The sequence below is a fragment of the Arvicola amphibius genome, chromosome 2, assembly GCF_903992535.2.
Source record: "Arvicola amphibius chromosome 2, mArvAmp1.2, whole genome shotgun sequence".
NCBI classification, from domain to species: Eukaryota; Metazoa; Chordata; class Mammalia; order Rodentia; family Cricetidae; genus Arvicola; species Arvicola amphibius.
The window spans coordinates 103,586,452-103,609,684 of record NC_052048.2 but is presented as its reverse complement, the minus strand read 5'-3'; the positions used below and the strand labels follow the sequence as shown (position 1 = coordinate 103,609,684).

At 47.3% G+C, this 23,233-nt stretch overlaps 2 protein-coding genes across 2 annotated transcripts in view; one reads left to right on the top strand and one right to left on the bottom strand.

The window, feature by feature from the left end:
* Window positions 1–18,307, bottom strand: part of Eipr1 (EARP complex and GARP complex interacting protein 1) — a 104,395-nt gene extending 86,088 nt beyond the window's left edge. The window contains exons 1-3 of the mRNA XM_038320680.1: window positions 18,126–18,307; window positions 10,218–10,301; window positions 3,309–3,441 (exon numbers count right to left, since the gene is read on the bottom strand). Coding sequence (XP_038176608.1) covers window positions 3,309–3,441; window positions 10,218–10,301; window positions 18,126–18,167 — 259 coding nt within the window. The 5' untranslated portion in view covers window positions 18,168–18,307. The remainder of the gene's footprint in view (window positions 1–3,308; window positions 3,442–10,217; window positions 10,302–18,125) is intronic.
* Window positions 18,308–20,537: 2,230 nt separating this feature from the next.
* Window positions 20,538–23,233, top strand: part of Trappc12 (trafficking protein particle complex subunit 12) — a 62,589-nt gene continuing 59,893 nt past the window's right edge. The window contains exon 1 of the mRNA XM_038317847.1: window positions 20,538–20,685. The gene's annotated coding sequence lies outside the window, so the exon portion shown is untranslated. The remainder of the gene's footprint in view (window positions 20,686–23,233) is intronic.

The following is a 23,233-nucleotide window of genomic DNA, read 5'->3' as shown; positions in this document are numbered from 1 at the left end:
GATGGAAACAGATGCAGAGACCCACACCCAAACATTAGGTTGGACCTCAGGGAATCCTGTGGAGGAGAAGGAAGAAGGCTTGTGGAAGCCAAAGGGGTCAAGAAAACACACAGGATCAGCTAACATGGGCTCGTAGGAGCTCACAGAGACTGAACTAAACATAGGGCCAACCAGAAAACTTGTGTGGGACTGACCCAGACCTCTGCACATGTGTTACAGCTGTGGAGCCTGGTCTTTTTGTGGGGTTTCTAACAGAGGGAGCAGAGGTTGTCTTTAATTCTGTTGCCTGCTTTTGGGACTCTTACTGGATTGCCTCGTCCAGCCTTAATAGGAGAGGAGGAGCCTAGTCTTACTGCAACTTGATATCAGAAATGGTTGGCTGATATATGTGGGAGGCCTGGACTTTTCCGAAGAGAAAGGGGAAGAAGTGGATGGGGGAAGAGAGGAGAATGGGGCAGAGACTGGGAGGAGCGACAGAGGAAGCAGAAACTGTAATCAGGCTAGGAAAAATAATTAATTAATTTTAAAAATGGAAATAAAGCCAGGTGGTGATGGCGCATGCCTTGAATCCCAGCACTCAGGAGGCAGAGACAGGCAGATCTCTGTAAGTTCGAGGCCAGCCTGGTCTACAGAGCTAGTTCCAGGACAGGCTCCAAAGCTATAGAGCAACCCTGTCTCAAAAAGTCAAAAATAAATGGAGATCAACAAAAATGGTATGAATTCAACAGTCCGTTGCAGAGTCCATGACAGGCACCAAGGCCTAGCAGGAAGTGAGAAGTGCTTACATGCTGGCAGAAGACACAGCAAGGCTGCCCCGGCCTTGGCCTGCAGAGTGAAGCTGGCCCTGCCAACAGATGGGGTACGGTAGACTGTGAGAGAACTGAGACAAGGTGAGGCAAGAGCTGTTGAGAGGAGTCAGCAACAATCATGACTGGAAAGCTCAGCTCTGCACACCAAATCTAAACAGGCTGACCTCAGGACGTCATGCCTGGGAGGGTGATATGGCCAGAAGGACAGTGAACCTCTGGAGACAGAGAGCCTATGGAGACAACAGAGAGCCTATGGGGACAAAGAGCCTATGGAGACAACAGACAGCCTACGGGGACAGAGAGCCTAGGCAGACAGAGAGTCTGTGGAGGACAGCGAGCCTATGGAGGACAATGTACCTAGAGGCCCCACTCCTGAGACCTCCAGAGAGATACCCAGTGAGTTCATGAACCCATGTGAACCATAGTTCCTGCTGCCTTCCATCCCTCTCTGGATGGATGCCCACAGTGACCATACCTGGTTACCACTGTGCACAGCATGTAGGGCAACCAATCACCTTGGCCTCAAGTCACCAGCTGGAGAGCAACTGTGCCTAAGCGGCTGTGCTGCAAATAGCATCAGAGTAGGCTCTGCCCCCACCCCCTCTCGTAGTGCATCCTGGATACCCGGCACGCCCTGTGGCTAGGCCTTTGAAGTAAAGGACTAGGTCTTCCACAGCCAGGTCTCACCTCACACAACCCCAAGTACACGACCCTGAGTGCAGCAGGACCTGCAGTCTGCTCAGAGCTGGGTTGATGTGGCCAAGGGAAGGGATGTCCTGTGACCGTGAACACCGCATGATATGTCAAAGTGAAGGTAACTTGAGCTAATCATAAAGATCAGCCTCAGGTCTAAACGTGGCTTCCTGGAGACCACTGTCTTGATGCACAGAGCACAGCTCTCTTTATGTATGAACAGCTGCAGTCTCCCTAAAAGGAGGAGGAGTGGTGGGCTGGATTAGGTGGAGGCAGAATGCTGGGATGGATGTGGCAACCACAGAACAGAAGCAATGATCAGATCGAGGTGACTACAAACAGGTCACCTTCAGAGGTAAACAGAGTCTGCTCAAGTGATGTGGGGCAGCATTTGCAGCACTGTTCAACACAGCAGCTAGGTGGGGGTATGACAAATTCGCCATCTCAGACACACCAAGATGAAGACACGTGGGAAAGCTGTGTCCACAGACAGAGCAGCAGGCAGACTAACACCTCCTAAAGCAGCTCTGTGATGAAGGGGAAGTCTAGGGTGGGGCAGTTTGAATTAGAATCATACATATGATTGCTTGTCCACAATTGGTGGAACTGTTTGGAAAGGATTAAAAAGTGTGGCCTTATTGGAGGGTGTGTGTCACTGGAAGTGGGCTTTGAAGTTTCAGAAGCACACTCCACTAACAGCTCTCTCCCTCTGCCTCACGGTCATTGTCGTAACAGGTACACTCTCAGCTACTGCTCCTGTACCATGTCTTCCTGCCTGCCTGCTGCCATGCTCCCCAACATGATGCTCATGGACTCACCTTCTGAAACTGTAAGCGTGTTCCTACTTAAATGCTTTTTTGTATAAGCTGCCTTGGTCAGAGTGTTTCTTCACAGCAATAGAACAGTAACTAAGATAGGGAAATTCAATGTGAAGGCCTTCCCAACAAATGGAGGAACATAATGTAAAAAGCTAAAAGTAAGAAATGAAGGATATGGGGAACACCAGGGTGTGTCAGCACACACTCTGTAACACAAGCACACGGAAGGTTAAGAACTCAAGACCAACTTGGGCTATGGAGGAAGGAAGAAAGGGAGAAAGGAAAAAGGTTCCAATGGGAAAGGGCCTTTCAGAAAACTTATTTTGCTTTTCTGACCTGAATAAGAGACTGTATATTTAAAATAAAGACAGGATGGCTTGAAGTGAACATGAGCATACTCGGGAGGCAGAGTCTAATCAGAAGGTGCCTGAAGGCTTCCTGGTAGACACCCAACAGGAAGCGATGTGCCCTGGCATCAGAGGGTCTCCTCTGAAACTGGCACCAGAAGTCAGCACACAGACAAAGCAAGGACAGCTGAGGGAGAAGTAAGGTTAGCTCACTGCCTGTCTGACACAAAAGCTGAAGGCCCCAGAGACTGGAGCACTAGGCTGCAGGAGGACGCCTGCAGGCACATGGATAGACACTGGCATGTGCACGCAGCACTGCTGCTGTCAGAGAGGGCTGCATGGCAGCTGAGGACACCCGGTGTCCCCAACATCAGGCAGTGGGAAGGAGGCAAGTCGCTGCCACGCTTGGGGTTGTGTGGCTCACACCAGAGCAGAGCGCAACGTTCAGGACCTAATGCTCCTGGAATAAAAACCGACCCTGGACCACAAACATCTACTCCAAGTGTCACAGTGTGTAAGGGCAGCGCCTAGGTAAATGGCCACAACTTCTAAATTGCCCACAGACCCATTAGCAATATAAAATCACTGTCACATGACACCCCCAGCTGACACACACACAGAATAATAAACAGGGCACTTACTTTTGTTGTAGCAGGTGGCCAGCACGCCTTTATCTGCTGGGCTGGCACTGATGTGCCAGATCTCACCAGCTTGATGGAGGAGAACATTTTTATTTATAATGTTATTTTCATCATCAAAATCTATGATGTGGATCTACAAATACAAGAAAAGGACAATCAGCATCTCAAAGGCTTTCCTCGGCACCTTAATAAGCACCGTGATTATAAAGAACCACATGCAAACTTAGCAATGGCTGCACTTTGAACAGGACACCCATGCAGTTCAGTTCTCACAGAGCCCCCTACCAAGGGCAGAGGGGCAAGGCCCCACGGAGTGCTTCCACAATGCCAAGCTGTATAATGCTGCCAGCTGGTTTTCTCCAGTTTAAAAACCTCAGGTGCTAAAGCCTCTGCTCTCAAGAGGCTGAGGGATGAGGGCACACTAGTATCAACCTCACCGTTTCCCGGACCTGCTCTGTGGTTGCAGGGAGGACAGAAATGGCAAGGGAATGCTGTCAGCTGACGTCCAGGGTAGCCATGGGGGCTGGTGCCCAGCGGGAACCAGGTGAGCTATACTGGTCCCTCTATGATGGGCAAGACTCAACTCAAGGCAGCAGTGACTGAGGTATATGGGACTTTATTTTAGTACATTTTAATTTCTTTTTAAAAGTGAGGCCAGCATATCAGCACCCATGGTTATACACTATTAATTACCACACTGTGAAATTTAGGTCTCTGAGTGACAAGGGTAACTACACCATCTCCACGCTTTGTTGGGGAAAAATTAGGGGAAATATAATGATCAGCTCTCAAGCCAGTAGAAGACACTTACAAAAATATACATATACTAAGAAAATGCACAGCTTTGCAGGTTTCTTCCAAGAAAGCTCCCCATTGGCATTGATTACTGTAATGAAAGGGTCAAAGCCACCTTGATGCCCAGAACGAGTTCAGATGCTTGTCTGTACTTGGCTGTGGTAGGACCCCATGAAGCTATTTAGTACCTGGTAGACTACTTAGCAGTGTGGAAAGATGTCCATAATACAGATTTAAGAAGACAGGAACATAAAAAGGACTACACCAAACATGACACCCATTTTTGTTTAAAAAAGCACATGTGTCCCTACTGGAGAAATTAAAGAAGTCTCTCTGGAAGTGGGAGTCACAGTCTTTGCCTTTGACATTATGGGCTTTGCATTTTTTATGGTTTTTCTAATGACAAATATGTGTGACTTTTGCTATCAAAACAAACTTCTTTTTTCTTTTGAGATAGGGTTTTTCTGTAGCTTTGGAGCCTGTTCTGGAACTCACTCTATAGACCAGGCTGGACTCAAACCCTTGGAGATCCGTCTGCCTCTGCCTCCCGAGTGCTGGATTTAATGGTGTGTGCCAAAGCAAACACTTAATACTAAAGTTTTTGCACGATAGCTAATAGCATGTTTGTGTGGTGTGGCTTCTTACTCATCCTCGATTCTTTCTCCTCTGCAGTGTTTAGTATAAAAATGACCCCATCCTCTTCAAGAGTTGCTCTGCACTCATCAGTGTGGAATGCAATCTCAGCAGTGGCCTAAAATGGCTGATGCCGGCCATGTACAACGTTGAGCAGGCCAGTTAGCACAAACACAGCACACACACAGACAGTGCCATTCCCTGTGGGAAAAAGCAGGAGTGTCTGTGAGTTTCTTCCTGCCCTCGAGCTCAGTTCAACAGAAGATGAGACAAATTTAAAGTAACAGAGACCAGGAGTGGTAGGGCTACTAAGGACTGGGGACACTGGACAAAACAACAAATCAAAAGTGGATGGTGGCACATGCCTTTAATCCCAGCACTGGAGAGGTAGAGGCAGGCGGATCTCTGTGAGGTTGAGGCCAGCCTGGTCTACAGAGCAAGTACTAGGCCAGCAAGGACTATATGGTGAGATCCTGTTAGAAAAAGTTAAAAGTCAGAACCAGGGTCCCACAAGATGGCTCATGAAGCAAAGGCACTTGCCACCTAACCTAATGGCTTGAATTTGCTCCCTTGAGCCTAGATGGGGAAAGGAAAGACCTGACTTCCATAGGTTGTCCTCTGACTTCTCACACACAATAACTAAATAAAAGCAGAGATAGGAAGATGGCTTGGTGAGGGAAGTGCCTGCAAGACAAGCAAGAGGACCTGATTCAGATTCCCCAGAACCCAGGTAAAAACGTGGGAATGCAGGCATATGCAACCCCAACACAGTGGGGTGGAGATAGGAACCCAAAGCTCACAGCTGGTCTATGGGGAGTGGGCTAAGTACAGTAATGAGATCCTGTCTCAAAAATAAGATTAAAGAGGACCCCTGCTATCCATTGCTGCCCTCACAGGTACCCACGTACCTGGACCCACACCCATCAAAGCTACTTAAAGAGCCTCTTGGCTCTGGTGGTGTCCCATGCGAATCCTCACACACGGGCTGCTGCCTTTCCCAGTCTTCCACAGACCTGGCCCAGCTGAACAAATGTCTTCCCCAGCTACTCACTAGCTTTCACTGCCTGAAACCCCATGACTACAACCAGCTCTCAACTCAGGCCAGTGACAATGACAGACAGTCCTCCTGGGCTAAAGCTGGAAAGGGCAGGCCATTTTCATGGTCATGTGTCACTAATTTTCTCTAATGATACCAAAAACACTATGGTCTGTTTCCCTCTATCACATGAGGCAGGAAACCTGAGTTCCAGCCTGAATTCTGCCACTTCCTGGCTGTGTTACCTTAAGTGAGTCAGCAAGTCCTTCTGGGCTCTTACTTCAACATTTGTAAATTTAGAATCGGATTTCTAGATCCATTTAGCTAAAACCAATGTCCATCCTTCATCTGTGAATGTAATTAAAAAATGGCAACATTATTAAATATGTCATATTTTCCCCAATGTGTATTAGGTGAAGGCTGTGGATCCCTACATATATTGATTTCCTTGAGTCTTCAACCCCAGGACATGAATACCAAAGATGCTTGTCAGCACAGAGTATCCAACATACCCTAAATCCCAGGACCCCGAGATCTGTAGCTGTGTCTTTCAAAGCAATGAGTAAGATGAATATTCTTTTGTGTCATGAAGCCAAGGCTAGCGAGATAACTGACCAGATGCCACCTGCTGTCTCTTTAGTGCCTCGTTTAAATGTAAGCCTAAAGCTCAGAAATACCTAAGTATAGCATTTTTTGCATACTACATGCATGCAGTGCCTGTGGAGGCCAGGAGAGGGCATCTGATCCCTTGGGCCTGGAGATACAGATGGTTGTGAGCCCCCTTGTGGATGCTGAGAATCAAACCTGGGTTCTCCACAAGAGCAGCCAGTGTTCCTATTGTTAACCCATCTCTCCAACCTCAAGTATAGCATGATGGGGGCATAATCAATACATCATATGAGAGACAAGAATTCTCAGACATTGAAGAGCGTGACTTCCAAAGGCAATAAGCCGAGGGAAGCAAGGCAAGGGACTGGCCATCTTGGTCTCTGTCTCTCCTGATATGACTCACATGTCCAGCCTGCTCCAGGTAGACAATCTCAGGAAGAGTAAGCAGCAGAGAGTCCTGGGGGTGCTCAGGAGTGCTGATGAAGTAGACTCCTGGGAAGTCCTTGACCTGCACACACCTGCACAGCACCTGGATGGATTTCCCTTCACAATCCTGCAGACCCCTCGTGAGCCACTGTATTATAACATACCCCCAGCTGAGGGTTGTAGCACACCACAGGACAAGGACACATGAGCTCTATGGAAAGTTCTGGGGTGTTGACTTCAAGTCCCTCTAGCAGGCAAACTGGCAATGCATTTTGAGGTAGATCTCCCTGACATCCAAACCTACAAGCCCATGGGATCACAGAACTGGAGCTGCAGGCACACAAGTCCCACACACTATCATTTCTTTCAAAGAAAAATAATTTTATTGGATTGCCTACAAATATAACAAATGCCAAACAAAGTCTAAGACACTGTAGGATTTCCCTGTAAAATAAGCAAATGTGTTTTTTGTATTAGAAATAACCATGGGGGCTGGAAAGACAGCTCAGCCATTAAGAGCGTGTACTGCTTCTGCAGAGGACTAGGGCACCTCTGGCCTTCTCGACTCCTGCATTTGTAGGCTCATACACCACACAGATGCACACACATACACATAATTAAAACTAAAGCTAAAAGAATTAAAAGACTGCTACCAAAGTGTCTAACCTTCCTTAACATAAAGTCATCTGTGACAACTGCTTAGTGACAGGGTGACAGACATTAAAAGATCCTTAGTCCTCAGAAAATGTCTAATGAGTACCACAGAAGAAGGGGATAAAATTGAGGGAAAATAGATACAGGAAAGAACGGACCAGAACCCTACAAGAGGAGCCCTACACTGAAGGCACTTAACCCAGAGGACAGATAAGAGCAGAGTCAATGGCTGCTTCCAAGCTAGGGAAGAAGGGGATGGTGTCCCGTGGCACAGCTGGAGAGAGGAAGGATCAGAAACCCTAGGAAGGAAACTGTAAGTTCCCACATGCCCTGTTTGGGGTAGATTCAGAGACCACAAACGCACATTTCTTTAAAGAGACTTTATTTTCTATGTCTGGCTGTTTTGCCTGAATGTTTATCCGTGTATCACATGTTTCTAGTGCCCAAAGCAGCCAAAAGAGAGCATTGGATTCCCTGGAACTAGAGTTATCAGTGGTTGTAAACCACCATGTGGGTGCTGGGAACCAAACCTAGGTCCACTGAAAAAGTAGCCAGTGCTCTAAACTTCTGAGCCATCTCTCCACATCCCCCTACCCACCACTAAAAGCATTTTCAGTTGTATTTTTTTCTCAGCCCATTATTTTTTAATTATATGTATATGCATGTGTCTGAGTGGGGGTTTGTGCACAAGAGCACAGAGCATTAGAGGCCAGAAGAAAGCATTGGACATCCCTGGGCTAGAGCTACAGGCACTTGTCCCTGACCTGAGTACCAGAAACTGAACTCGGGTTTCTGCAAGAACAATATGTGCTGTTAACCACTAAGCCAATCTTTCTAGCCCGTCAAACACACATTTTCAAGAAAAATTTTGACAGCTTTGCTCTTAATCCTGCCCCAACTGCCCCATAAAGATAGAGTTTTGTATTCTTCCTATATAGGCCAGGCTGGCCTTGAACAAGTGATCCTCCTGCCTCGGTTTCTCAATTGTTGGTTTTATAGCGTGAGTCACCATGTCCCTCAGCGAGCAGAGAGAATGAACACTAGCCCACGGAGCGTGTCCAGGGTAAGGTAGGAGGCTGCCGCCCTACTGTCCGACCTAAAGTGCACATTTCCATGTTCTGATCACTTCTCGGGTTTTCTGAGTAGCACTGCAGCTAACGTTGTTATACACAAAGCTTTTCCTAGGCTGTAGATACAGAAATTGCATGTTAGGTGACAGATGTTCACTTACAGAACTCTGTCTAGAAATGACTGCCATTCTACACTCCTCAGCAGCACACAAGAGTGACACTTCACCAAGCCTATGCTGCACCAGTATTAACCAACAACTGTTAACGCCATCGCCTATGTGAAAATATTAGCTGGGTGGAGGCCTTCCACCATGACTACCATGGCCTTACATACCTTTATTTTCCCAGTGTCAAGGATAATATACATTTTCATGGTATTTATGGTCTCTCTGTGAGGTCCATAAAGCAAGGATGTTTATTTCCATTTTGATGAGGAAAATGAAGTTCAGCAAAGTCAATCCATTTGTTCAAGGTCATGCAGTTAGTACTAAGCCACAAACTGAATCCAGATCCCCTATGTATCTACTGCATTCTCCACACCAGCCAACACCAGCTCCTATGTCCTCACTGAGATGGGAGCATGGCGTTCCAGGTTTAGCTACACACAGTACTAGGAGCAGTCAGAAATGACCTAGTGATCATGATCCCCAGACTGCTTCTTAATTATTATACAGTAAAATCTATATGACCATAAAACCAAACCCAACTACCAAGTAACTAAACAGGCGGTGGTGGCACACACCTTTAGTCCCAGCACTAGGGAAGCAGAGGCAAGAGGATCTCTGTGAGTTCAAGGTTAGCCTTGTCTACAGAACAAGTTCCAGGATAGGCTCCAAAGCTACAGAGAAATGCTGTCTCAAAAAAACCAAAATAAACAAACAAAGGGTAACTAAACAGGGCTAAGGAAGATGGCATACTCGTTAAACTGCTTGCTGCATGATCACAAAGATCTGAGTTTGAACTGCCAGAACCCACAGAAAAGCCAAGCATGATGGCACAAACCTACAATCCTAGCACTAGAGAAGCAGAGAGACAGATATCTGAAGCTCATGAATCTGGCCAAATCAATGAGCTATAGGTTTGATAAACAACCCCATCTCAACATAATAAGGTACTGCCTGGCATGGTGGCACACATCTCTTATCTCAGCACTCAGGAAGCAGAGGCAGACAGATCTCTTGGAGTTTGAGGCCAGCTTGATCTACATAGTTCCAGGTCTTACTCTGTTATTCACACACACACACACACACACACACAGAGAGAGAGAGAGAGAGAGAGAGAGAGAGAGAGAGAGAGAGAGAGAGAGAGAGAGAGAGAGAGAGAGAGAGAGGAGAGAGACCGACAGACAGACAGACAGACACACACACACACACACACACACACAGAGACAGAGACATTGAGAAAATACAATTGAAGATACCTAAAGTCAGTCTCTAACTTCACACATACACATACACCTATGCATACACACACACAAACACGTACATACACCATACATACACATAAAAAAGCACTAAACAGAACGTTTAAATTATTGTACTCAATGATTATACATTTAGATAATAGCTATGACTTTGTGTGGCATTAAATTTTTTAAGTGTTGCTTGAAAAATCAAGAGCAAAATGGCTATGAAACTAAGAATAAGCTTAGTAATTAACATGTATACATTTGTCAGAAATAGTTACCTGATTATCATATTTAAGAGACTGCGTCCCAACCAAGAAGCGAATGGCATCTGTTTCCGCAGTTTGAGGTGTTAGAGCGCGTGCCTGAGGAGGGAGAAAATGCACACACATTTATGAAGTTAGGCTTAAGAGGCACAGACAAGTCGGCTCTTCTCATCTGCTGTGATGAAGGATAAATCAGCAGTGTCTAGAGGCGACTGCACACTTCCAACACAATTGCACTTCAAATTTGTACGTGAAAGAACTCTAAGTGGGCACTAATCTAAGCAATAAAGATACAAATTATTTACCCAGCAATAGTTAAGTTGTGTAATAAAACCACCATGTCAGCAATAAATAGATTGGTTCAACAAATTACACTTCATCAAACAACACAACACAACAGAAATGGCTTCCAGCAAATGCAATGCAGGTAGTTTAAGCCCACTTCCCTGCAGAGAACTAGAAAAGCTGCACAAAATACAGTCTACCTCAAGGCCTCAGAGTCTGTGAAGAGGCCCAGGATTGGTGACACTGCACCTGCAGGTTGAAGTCTGAGGAAAGCTGAGACAGATGAGAACACGCGCAGGGCAGGCAGGGCCCACCACAGGGAAGCTGGCACAGACCTCACCACACAGGAACTCGGTAAGGGGGAGCAGAATTGTAACCAGAGCAGCTGTGCGTGCTCTCAACCCTTGATCTGACAGAGGAAGACGGAGCAGACAGCTGCTCCCAGGCTGGGGGAAACCTGCCAGCGGTGAGTCCTCCGCAGGAAGGGAACATCCCAAGTGATCATGCAGAAACCTAACCTTCACTCAAAACTGTCATTGCACAGACAAAAAACACCTAGGCAAAAACAAAAGAAAATGGGAAGGGACAGGAAGTTCAAATGGCCCATTCCCTAGGAAACAGGCCCTGGCATGCTAAGATGTGTCAACCAGGATCTGCCAGCTGGGAGCCCTGAGCTGGGGCCCCTCAGAGTGTAAGCCAACAGCTAGGCTTTATACCACGTATCCCAGCTGAGCAACTGGGGCGACAGGCTGTCCCTGCAGAGTGGAACGGGCTTGGGCAAAATGCCTCTGCAGGTGAAGCCATCTCCAGCTACAGGGTCCAACTAAGCTGCCAGCCACTGTCCAGCTCAGAAGTTGTGAATCTTCATGAAGGTGAAGTCTAGAAAACTGAGGAGAATATAAACTATACCAACTACGATTAGAGTGTTCAATAATAGACACAAAATTAAAAATTGCGTGCTTTGAGAAAAAAGATTGCCCAGCTTGTAAACTAGCTCAGCTCTCTGGGTCCAGTCACTACCAGGCCCCAGGGCAAGGCCCTGTAGCACTCACTTTACTTCCTGCTGGGCCCAGGGAAATAAATGTCTGTATCCTGACTCCTAGACAGATGGTTGTGCTCAGACACACAGAGAAGGGACTGGAGACAGGGAGACCATCCAGGACGTTAATCATGCTGGTGCCTGTAACCAGGAACGCTCTTGTGGTCACAGTTAAGAAGAAACAAAGCAGGGTCAGAGGTGGAGTGACAGAGGGGAACATCAATCAGTCCTCTAGCTTCATGTGCTCCTACTTACATTTGGCAGTGCATGCCCATGATCCCAGGCACAGGGATCATGAGTTCAAGGTCAGGCTGGGCTATCTAATGAGACTCTCCCTAGAAATCAAGGGGGGGGACCAGCCAATCTGGAGGCCACACAGCTAAGCCACACATTGTTGGTTTGCCATAGATAAGACCACTGCTGTGTGGGGTTACATGCTCCCTGGGCCCCTTTCACTAAGAAGTTATTCTTCACTTAGTGTGCAGTAGTTCATGGGTGACCAGAGCAGGACAAGAGGTTGGTGTCCGTCTCCTTGGCAGCCTCGCCTTAGGTAATCCTATTATGCTCTGCATAAACAGTGGTCACTGATAAATATTTTGTCCAGAACTTTAATATAAGCCTTGCCTAACCTAGACTTAAGTCTCTCTCCTCTGGCTTCAAAGCTAAAGGTGTTTAATCAGCCATGACTGGAAATTCCAGACCATGGAAAGAGGGAAGAGAAGGGGCACCAGTTCCTGGAAGACCCCTGTCGTTCTTGGAAGAGACATGAACATTTCCGCATTTCTTAGCCACTCCCCTCATAATTATCACCCATGATCCTTCTGGAAGAGAGATGCTCATTTGTGAGCAAAGCTCCGTCTTTTCCTTTTACGTTCTTTATCCTCAACATTCCTCCCTCACGCAGGGTGGTGGCGGCAGCTGCACACAACTTTAATCCCAGTACTCAGGAGGCAGAGGCAAGCAGATCTCTGTGAGTTCAAGGCCAGCCTGGTCTACTGAGAGAGTTCCAGGACAGGCTTCTACAGAGAGAAACCGTCTCGAAAAACCAAAACCAACAACATCCCTCCTTCAGATGCTGGGTTTCCAGTGAGAGGAGTCTCTAGTAGCAGTGATGGCGGCTTAAGAAAGACTCCCTCGGGCAGCTGTGCTGGCTTTACAGACGGAGGAGAAGCCATGTGCCCAGGACTGTGGGTAGCTCTGGACACTGGAAAAGGCAGGGTTACAGATGCCCTCATGGAGCCGCCCCAAAGTGACAAAGACCTCCCAGTGAACTGATTTTAGCAGAGTAAAGCCTTTACGGGGCTTCTCTCCTAGGGAACAGGAGAAGCCTCTAAATTTCTGTCCCCATTGTCCACAGCCAACCCTCACCAGCACCTCCTTCATGGTCACAGCTGAGCTTCCAATGCTTTTACTATTTATTCATGTACTTTTTCTCTTCTGTCTTTGCAAATCAGTAAGAGAGTTTAACAGCTGTCTTGACCACCTAGTCTATATCATTTATACCGTTTTCACAATTCATGCAAATTTCAGATTGCAGAAGACCTAACCACACTATCTCTATCCACCTCCTTCCCTAGGAACATCAGCACGAAACTCAACTGATAGTATCTTTCAATAAAATGGAGGAACTAACTACCCATCCAGGGTGGTATACACACTATGACATGTGGCGGTGTCCACTTACCATGTCAAGCAGGCTAAGGACACATGATCACTCCTGCCTCGCCCTCTGCACACTTGGACGGACAGTTTGGACATTTTTAAATCAATTTCTGAAACTGATAATCCTTGTAGATGTAGATGCAGAAATCTGCACAGACATGTATCAAAAACTACAGCCTACCAATAATATCTCAGAACCTCTGAGCTCTATGTCTTAATGAACTGCTTAGATTACACTGACTTTCAGAAGAAGGTAGCTACCGAGGAACTAGCCCCACCATGGTAGGAAAACACAAGTGAGGGCCCCACCTCTAAATTAGTATACAAAGACCTTCAAAGGCAACGTGGGTCACATTGGTGATACAAGGCCGAGAGTCCCTAAAAATAGAACCTGGGAGAGGACCCAACTGAGAAGTGATTATTTCACATTACAAGTCTTTCCTGAGGGTTAGAGAAATGGCTCAGTGGTTAAGAGCACTGATGGCTCTTGCAGAGGCCCTGGGTTCAATTCCCTGCACCTACATGATGACTCACAAACACCTGTAACTCCAGTTCTTCATCTGACTTCCATGGGCACATGGTACATAAACTACATGCAGGCAAAGCATTTAAAAACATAAAACTAAAAAAAAAATCATTTTTTAAAAAAGTCTTTTTTTGTATTTCAAACTGATGGTGAAAGGCTGACATGCATGTTTCTCCTGCTCTGCGGGTGCAGTGAACGTGTCCAAGAGGTTTACGGCCTAGACTAATCAAGAGAGAGAAGACAAAGAGCTTCTTTGTTTTACAGAAGGAGGAAGTCAAAATTAAGTGCCCTGCATTAGCAGGCATCTAATAAAGAAAAGCAATTCCAGAATGCAAGCATTCTTGGATAAAGAAGATAGGCAGGGACACGTCATCTTGTGCATGCTACTTACGGTGCCCTGGAAAGGTGGGGTGGGGGGACGGACAGAGTAATGCTGAGAAAGCAAGCTTGCTGTGGGATAATCCTTCTGTACGCTATGACTATGTGTCACTCTCATTTGACTGATAAAAAAACTGCTTTGGTATACAGCAAAGCAGACTATAGCTAGGCAGGAAAGCCAAACTGAACACAGAGAGAGAGGGCGGAGCGGGGAGAGATGTGAGCAGCCACCCAGGAAACAAGATGCCAGCATAAAAAGCCATGGCCACGTGGCAATATATAGATTAATAGAAATGAGTTAATTTAAATGTAAAAGCTACTTAATAATAAGCCTAAGCTATAGGTAAAGCAGTTTGTAATTAATATTAAACCTCTGAGTGACTACTTAGAATCGGCTGAAGGATGGGGCAGGACAGAGAAACCTCCGTTTATACAAGCTGCCAGAATTCAGAATGGCATTACTGACCTAGAAGTATTTTTTTCAAATTCAAACAATACATGGATGTGTTCTTGTTGTTTTGTTTTGTTTCTGGAAAAACAGATAAGGAAAATCATTCTCATAAACAAATCTAAAATGTGTCTATAAAAGTCTCACAAAAAGTTTAAACGAGATCTTCCCATTTTTAGGAAAGGTTATTTGTCAAGCAGAATTCCTAAGGTTGTTTTATTCTAGCCAATCTGGTACCAGATCTGTTGCTCTATGTCAATTTCTTCTAGTAAGCCATTAGCAGAAAGAAAACAAACACTTTATAAGCACAGAGACAAACTGGAAGAGTACTGACGATCAGAAACACTGGCACAGACCACAGCAGCAAAATCACTGTCTGGTTCAACAGTAGGCAGAAGCGAGGATTAAATGCCACCACTTATGGACCTGCACTAGCAGTTTGGTCTGGTCAGAAAGATGATCTAACAGGTTCCAATACATCGAGGTCTGGAGAAGAGGAGAATGTCCGGCTGTCTGAGCTCTTACAGTGAGGCAGGTGACATGTCGCTGCAGTAGGAACACCAGACACCTTTACAAGTCTATGTGCCCCTGTTCTCATACAGAAACACTTGGCCATGTTTTTAATGAAACTTCTAGTCTGTGGTCTCCATGACGTAACCCAAACAAATAACAGGAGCTGGACAGACTGAAGGGTCCAGACAATGGCGGGAAATAGTCACCAGGAACTTAGGAATTTATGGCACTCCCTTGAGAAACTTATCATCTCACCTGGCTGCTTCCTAAAGTGTGAAATACAGGGTTAACTACACAGCAGACCGCCAACTGCACCTAAAAGCAGTGGCCTTGGAAGAGTAATGCTAACTTAGAAAGGAAAGCAGTGAAGAAAGGCTGGGCTCTAACCAAAGAGCAGGGCTAGGTGAGCGTTCTCCTGCACTTAGCAGACTTCCTGCACAAGCAGCCTCCTCATCAAGGCACCAGGAGAGCAAGCCAGTTAAAGTGATGGAGAGCAGACAACCAAAGGAGCAGGGGAGGGAAAAAAGGAAATATATATATATACATATATGCTGATGAATTTTTAAACAAGCCACGGCTCAGTGGCAGACCACTGGACCACTGGACAACCATGCGGAAGACCTCAAGTTCCACCCCAACACCACAAAAAGCACTGATCACCTGGACCCTGAAACTCTGTGTACAGAAGCATGCCTGCTCTGAGCATGGATGGATGGAATACACAAGAGCTGTAACTTGTCTGTTCCCAGCTCTGCTGTGATCCAGTGACTCAAAGGGCCTGGCACATGGTAGGCGCGATGTAGTTATTTGATGTCGTGGTCAGTTTTGGGTCAGTTTGTCACAAGCTAGAGTCATCTGGAAAGAGGAACTTCAACTGACAAAATGCCTCCATCAGATTGGCTTGTAGGCAAGTCTGTGGGGCATTTTCTTGACTAACTATTGGTGTGGGCATTGCCACCCTTGGGTAGTGGCCCTGGGAGATACAGCACAGGTAATAACTGATCATGAACCTGAGAGCAATGCAGTAAGCAGCACTACTCCATGGTCTCTGCTTCAGTTTCTAACACCATGTCCCTGCCATAAGTTCCTGCCTTGCCCTCCCTTCATAATGGACCTGGGAAATGAAATAAACCCCATTCTCCCCAAGTTGCTTTTGGTCATGGTGTGTATCACAGCAATAGAAAAGCAAGTTAAGCCAGGCAGTGGTGGTGCAAGCCTTTAATTGCAGCATTTGGGAGGCAGAGGCAGGTGGGTCTCTGAGTTCAAGGCCAGTCTGGTCCACAGAAGTGAGTTACAGAACTGCCAGAGCTAGAGCGACACAGAGAAACTCTGGGGGCGGGGAAGCTAAAACAAATGAATAATGTCAAATGAATACTGAAGAGATTCCACCAGAAAAATGCTAACAAAGCTTATCTCAAAAAATGAAAAAAAAAGAAAGTCTAGAGAGATGGCCCATGGGTTAAGAACATTAGCTGCTTTGCAGAGAACCCAGGTTCAATTCCTAGCACCCACAGGGCAGCTCACAACTGGTACACATATACTGCATAGGCAGATGCGCAGGCAAAATATTGATACACGGAAAATAAAAATAAATAAATCTAAAAAAAAAAAAGAAAGGAAGGAAGGAAGGAAGGAAGGAAGGAAGGAAAAGAAATAAAAAGCCTGAACAGCTATGACCAGGAACTACACTATGAAGATATGAGAATGAGAGGCCAGGTGTAGGTAAGACAAACCGCCCTGACTGTTCCCAGGGGCAGATAAGACATGCCACCTTGACTGTTCCACAGGCTGAAGCGTGAGAAGTCCCAGGTCAGATGAAGCCATCCCCACCAAAATCACATGCCGACAAAAACTAGGAACTTCTGGAGAACTGTCACTAAGTAAGCTGGATCTAGCATGGGAAACCCATCTCAGAATTCAAGGATTACCCAACATCTAGAAAGCTTTTAGCGTAAATAACCAAAGATATAAAAGTAAAGAAGGGGCTGGAAAGACAGCTCAGCAGCTAAGAGCTATACCCATCTCAGGTGGCTCAGGACCATCTGTAACTCAATTCCAAGGCAGCTAATGCTCTTTCAGACCTCCCTGGGCATTAGGCACACGTGTGGGGCACATACATGCATGCATGGAAAACACTTACATGCATAAAGTAAAAATAAACGAATCTTAAAAAAAAAAAAAAAAAACCTCTGAAAAGTACACATCTGTAGATGCTCCCAAGCACAAGGCTTCCTCAGGAAGCAGCAGGCTGACTCCAGCACAGGCCCAGTAGCATCCCCTGACTCCTCCCAACAATGATAACCTTTCAACCCTCCCTAGCACGAGACTGCTGCACGCTGGCTTTGCGACTTAACATGTGTTGCTTCGTGCAGATTTTAAGTCAACATCCTCCTGTTCTCTTCCACTATTCCTGTACTCATACAGCAAGCAGGCATTCCCCGGCGTTTACTGTTTCCTACTCCGTGTGAGTAGTACGGAGCAATCTCAGTAATGGCAAGCTTGCGTGCGAACTTTAAGCCTAGAGGCTCACACTAATTGCTGGAGCTATCTCACTTACCAGTCATCACAGCCACCCCTAAAATAAACTGGGAAATGGTAACCCCATTCCACTACTCACTCCAATCAGTAACCTAAACTGCACACATCACGAATAAGAGTAAAGTCGGGGGGGGGGGGGTAAACAAATAGAATTCAACAGCTACTGGAGGGGGTAAAAAACAAAAAAAAGCAAATATGTTCCCAACCTGAATGACCAAATGTTTAATAACACCCGCCCAGCACTTCCCCCCCCCCCCGAAGCCCCTCCTTGTCGGTCATGTATAGAGCACGTCAGTGCTCAAGAATTGCTCTTCAAGACGCCCGCAGTGCGAGTGTGATTAAGACACCTGCGGGCCGAGCGCTCGCCCTCTGGGGTCCATGCCGGCCCTCGGCCTTACTCGGCCACCCTCCAAGCGGGTCCCTTCTCCCTAAACCCTGCCCGGGAAGCCCAGAATCCTCCCCGTCAGTGTGAGCACGCTCGCAGGTGCGGGTCAGCCACGGGCGGCACCGACCTCCGGTCTCCTCCAGGCCCACCTGAAACTCCAGGCCGTAGATTACCGGCGCGTCGTCCTCCATGACACACGGCTCGCCCTTCCGCTCACGCCTCAGCGCCCGAGTCCGACCTCACCAGCAAACGGCCAGAACCCATTCATTCATTCCCCGCCGAGAAAAAGAGCCTCCACGCCCCGGGCTGGCTCCCTGACGGCTCACTTCCTGTTTTCTTCGTGGCGTCATCAATACGCTCCTCCCCGTAACCAATGGCGGAGGAGCTTTTTTCACGCGCATGCTCATTGGGATCCTCAGGCGGGCTAGGAGCCGCGGGGGCTCCTGGGTCGGAGGGCAGGACCGGTAGCAAATGCTGCGGGACGGGCGGCCACCAGGGAGGCGCTCTAGCGTTCCCGACCTGCTCCCTGGAGCTTCTGCGCCCTGCGTCCTAAAGAGAGCAGCTAAATGGGCATTATGGTTGGCAGTGCTTAACTCTAGACATGGTCCTGAGCACCAGACCACTGCCAGGAGCCTTTGCTCCAGCCTCAGCGGCAGACTTAAACGTCCGTTTAAAGATAAGATGCTGCACGCTTGCCGGGTGGTGGTGGCGCACACCTTAATCCCAGCACTTGGGAGGCAGAGGCAGGTGGAGCTCTGTGAGTTTGAGGCCGGCCTGGTCTACAGGAGCTAGTTCCAGGACAGGCTCCAAAGCTACAGAGAAACCCTGTCTCGAAAAACAAAACAAAACAAAAACAAAACAAAACAAAAAGATGTTACAATCTTTTTTATTAAAAATTTCCGCCTCCTCCCTGCCTCCCATTTACCCCCCTCCCCCCTCCACTCCCCCTCCCTCTCCTAACCAGAGAACAGTAAGGGTTCCCTGCCCTGTGGGAAGTCCAACTTCCTCCCCCCTCCATCCAGGTCCAGGAAGGTGAGCATCCAAACAGGCCAGGCCCCCCCAAACCCAGTATGCGTAGTAGGATCCAAATCCATGTCATTGTCCTTGGCTTCTCAGCAGCCCTCATTGTCCGCCATGTTCAGGGAGTCCGGTTTTATCCCATGCTTTTTCAGTCCCAGTCCAGCTGGGCTTGGTAAGCTCCGAATAGATCAGCCCCACCATCTCAGTGGATGGGGGCACTCCTCACAGTCCAGACTTCCTTGCTCATGTTTTCCCTCCTTCTGCTCCTCATTTGGACCTTGGGAGCTCAGTGCCGTGCACCAATATGTGGCTCTGTCTTTATCTCCATCCATCGCCAGATGAAGGTTCCCTCACGGTCCTGACTTTCTTTCTCCTGTTCTCCCTCCTTCTGCTCCTCGTCAGGACCTTGGGAGCTCAGTCTGGTGCTCCAATGTGGGGCTCTGTCTCTATCTCCATCCATCGCCAGGTGAAGGTTCTATGGTGATATGCAAGATATTCACAAGATGCTACAATCTTGAGTCAAGACGGCAGCGGTATACAGGAGCCGTGAAGGGCAGCCGTGTCCATTTCCCATGAGGGACCAGTCCTGCACAGCGACACAACTGCTCCATGATCTATACTGCCCAGAGCTCCCAGAGACAGAAGTCTCTTAAGTCCTGTTCTGGCATGGGAAGTTCTGGAAGATAAGAATGCATCCCAGGGAATCCACTGGACTGGCTCTATGTAGCTCTGGATCCACACACTTTTCTTCTGTTTGTGACTTTTCCCAGTATCTCGGACTGACCTTCATGACAGCAGTTTATATGACACTACCATTAGTTCCCTTAGCAGTCATCCACTGGTCACCTCTGTGTCCAACATCGTGACTTGCAGGGGAAACCTCTGGCCACTGTCTTCACTAATCGCAAAGCTACAAATGTCATCAAACAGTTATAGCAGAGGGTTTGCCGCTTGGCTGTAACCCAGCTACCCAATGCTTCCAAAGCATGCTTGAAAAGTGTATAGATTTAGACTTACTTCTTATTCTTACTGTAAAAGTCCATCCAATTGTTACCATGTAAAACAGCAGAATTTAATCAAGGTAACCTGAATCTATGTTCCCACCTGTCACTCATCACTGGCTCCAGAATAAGCCCTTAATCCCCTTTGAGATGAGAGCTGTTTGTTCACACCGTGACAACCTTTTCTGAGATAACACTAGAAATCAAGAAAGCGGAGTCCTTGACTCTAGAACCGTAATCAGCCAACCCACTCAAGCAGGAGGTGCTGACTCTTGGCTGTCCCTACTCCTCCCATCTTTATGGACGTTGGCACACACTGCCACAGACACAGGTGGAGAGGTGGAGAACCAGCAAGCGCAAAGACAAGGTCCTAGGGAAAATCATCCTTGGTTGGTGCCAGCCCCAAGGACAGATTATTTCCTTCAATCACTGGGCCCACCCTTCTCGCTCGCCAAACGTTTGGGGCTTTAGGTCCCGCCCACCACTCATGGACCGGAAATGTGCCTGGCTTCCGGCTTCCAGTGGGCGCTCCCGAACTGAGCCTATGCGGAAGTCGGGCTTTAACTAGCCGGCACGCGCAGGCGCACAAATTCATGAGCGCTTGGATCTTGAGTCGGCTTCCGGTCTCCAGTCCTCTCTTCGGACCCTTTTCACCCGAGTGGGATCCGCCCCCGGGAACGGGTGGCAGGTGAGGAGTGGGACGCAGTCAGGAGGGGTCGCCGGGGCCCTCGACGTTCCGCGTGTAGTCACCGCCTTCTCCCGCGCCGGGTTGGGACCCGCCAGTCTGTGTGTGGCAGCCCCAGCAGGGATGGCCTGTTGACTTTAGCCAATTCTGTGCCCACTGTGGTTTTGGACAAGGTATACGCCCTCCAGGCCCGTTTCTCGTTTACAGAGCGAGGTTCATGTCATGTGTAGTAGAAACCCGTGTTACATCACCGTTGCTCATGGTATGTTTTTTTTTAACCCCAACTTCTGCTCCTGCCCTCCTCGGGGTCTCATATCCCCGCACTTAAAACACCGCGGTAAGCCAAACGCGAGTGGCCTTAGAGACTGGCTTAACCTGAGCAGTGAAGAGTGAGTCGTGTTGGCTGGGCAAAGTGTTTCGTGCCTGTAAGCCAGGCGTTCGGAAGATTGAGACAGGAAGACTGCAAGTTTGAGGTCAACCTGGGCTAAGTAGGGGGACCCCCGCATCTCCAAAAGAAAAGGAAGGAAGGAAGGAGAAAGAAATAGTGGTGGAAAGAAAGCAATAATTTCGGATAATTGTCTTCTGACTGTACATACACAAATGAGTAGGATTGGGTGTTGGTGCTGCATCTGTACCAGCCTTTGGGATGTGGAGGCAGGAGGATCAGGAGTTCAAGGTCAACTTCTGTCACATAATTTAAGGCCGGCTTAGGTTACCTAAGTCCTTGATTTATAAAAACAAATTCTCACACATAAGAAAAAGCTAAGTAGAGCCGGGCATGGAGGCACACACTTTGGGGGGGAGGGGCAGAGGCAGGCAGAGCTCTGTAAGCTAGAGGCCACCCTGGTCTACAAAGCAAGTTCCAGGACACGTAGGACTGTTACACAGAGAAACCCTGTCTGGGGGTAGGAAGCTAAGTAAAAACAAAAATATCAGCCAGCCATTATGTAGTGAAATTGGGGTATATGTACACTGTTGCAGAGAACAGAAAGGGCTCCTACTGAACTGGAAAAACTAGTTCCTTGTTAAAATAATGTGATTACTTTCAGTCGGTGGTGGCATATGTCTTTAATGCCAGCACTCTGCAGGCAGAGACTAGCAGATCTCTGAGTTTAAGGCCAGCCTGGTCTACCAAGTGAGTTCAAGGATAGCCAGGGCTACATAGAGAAACTCTGTCTCAGAAAGCAAAAACACGAACAAAAAACATGATTACCTTATGATCTAGCACTTCCATCTCTGCCCATTAAAACAGGATATACCAAAGAACTGAAATTAGAATCTCAAAGATATATACATTCACACATCCTGTTCACAGCAGCAGCAGCGTGCCCGGTCCCTAGAGGCTAGAAGGAACCCAAGTATCTGGTAATGGGTAAATGGATAAACAAACTGCCACATGCCTGCAGTACATGTTAGTCACCTGTCAAAGGGAAGGAAAGCCCATACATGCCACAGCATGGATATTCGGTACAGTGTGAAGAATGATCTATGATAGCAATGATTCCTGTTTAATGACAGGGCATGTAGGGAAGGAAAGCCCATACATGCTGCAGCATGGATGTTCAGTACAGTGTGGAGAATGATCTATGATAGCCATGATCCCAGTTCAAATGGGTGAGCATTTAGCAAGCAAAGAGAGCAAACAGCATGCAGCAGACAGAACAAGAAGCAGGCAGCAAACCTCATCCAGTCAGAGCCCACAACGTCCACCAGAGAAGACTGAAGGAGTCCAAGTGTGAACAAAGGACATTAAATTAGTACTCACGACATCCTGCAGAATCTGCTGGGGAAGCAGCAGTCGTGCTAGAGTTCTGGATGGAGGGTCCTGGGCAGGGCAGAGCCATCCTTCATGAATGAGCCTCACGGTGTCTCTTGCCAATGGTTACCTTCTGTCTCTTCTCAAGAGCATGTGTTTACCATCAAGATGTGTTATTGTTCTCAGCCTGTACGTAGGCAAGGGCCCTTGGAGGACACTATGAGATAGACATGGTTGGGGCTGAGGGGGCATGGGTGCATATCCCACAGTCAGGGCAGACAGCACTTGGGCACTGATAACTATATATTACAGTGGATGAATGCTTTATGAGTCTATTTAAATGTGCTTCCTGGAAATTTAAAAGCAACAGGAGTGGGATGGTGATTGTTCATGTATGAGTTGGGGGTTGGGTAGTGGTATGGGATGTTCTTCTGTATATATGTTGCTTTACTGGTTGATGAATAAAGGTGTTTTGGCCAGTGACTTAACAGAGTAAATCCAGGCAGGAAATCCCAACAGAGATATACAGAAAGAGTAGGCAGCGTCAAACAAATGCTTTGTAGCTGCTGAAGGAGGCTGATGCCATGGAGCTGCCCAAGAAGTAAGAGGTAACAAACCACAAGCCTCACGGTAAAATATAAAATAATAGAAATGGGTGAATTTAAGATGTAAGAGCTAGCTAAAAATACACCTGACACATTGGCCAAACAGTGTTGTAATTAATATGGTTTTTGCATGATTATTTTGGTCTGGGTGAATGGGAATGAACGAGCAGTCTCCTCTTACAGGGTAGAT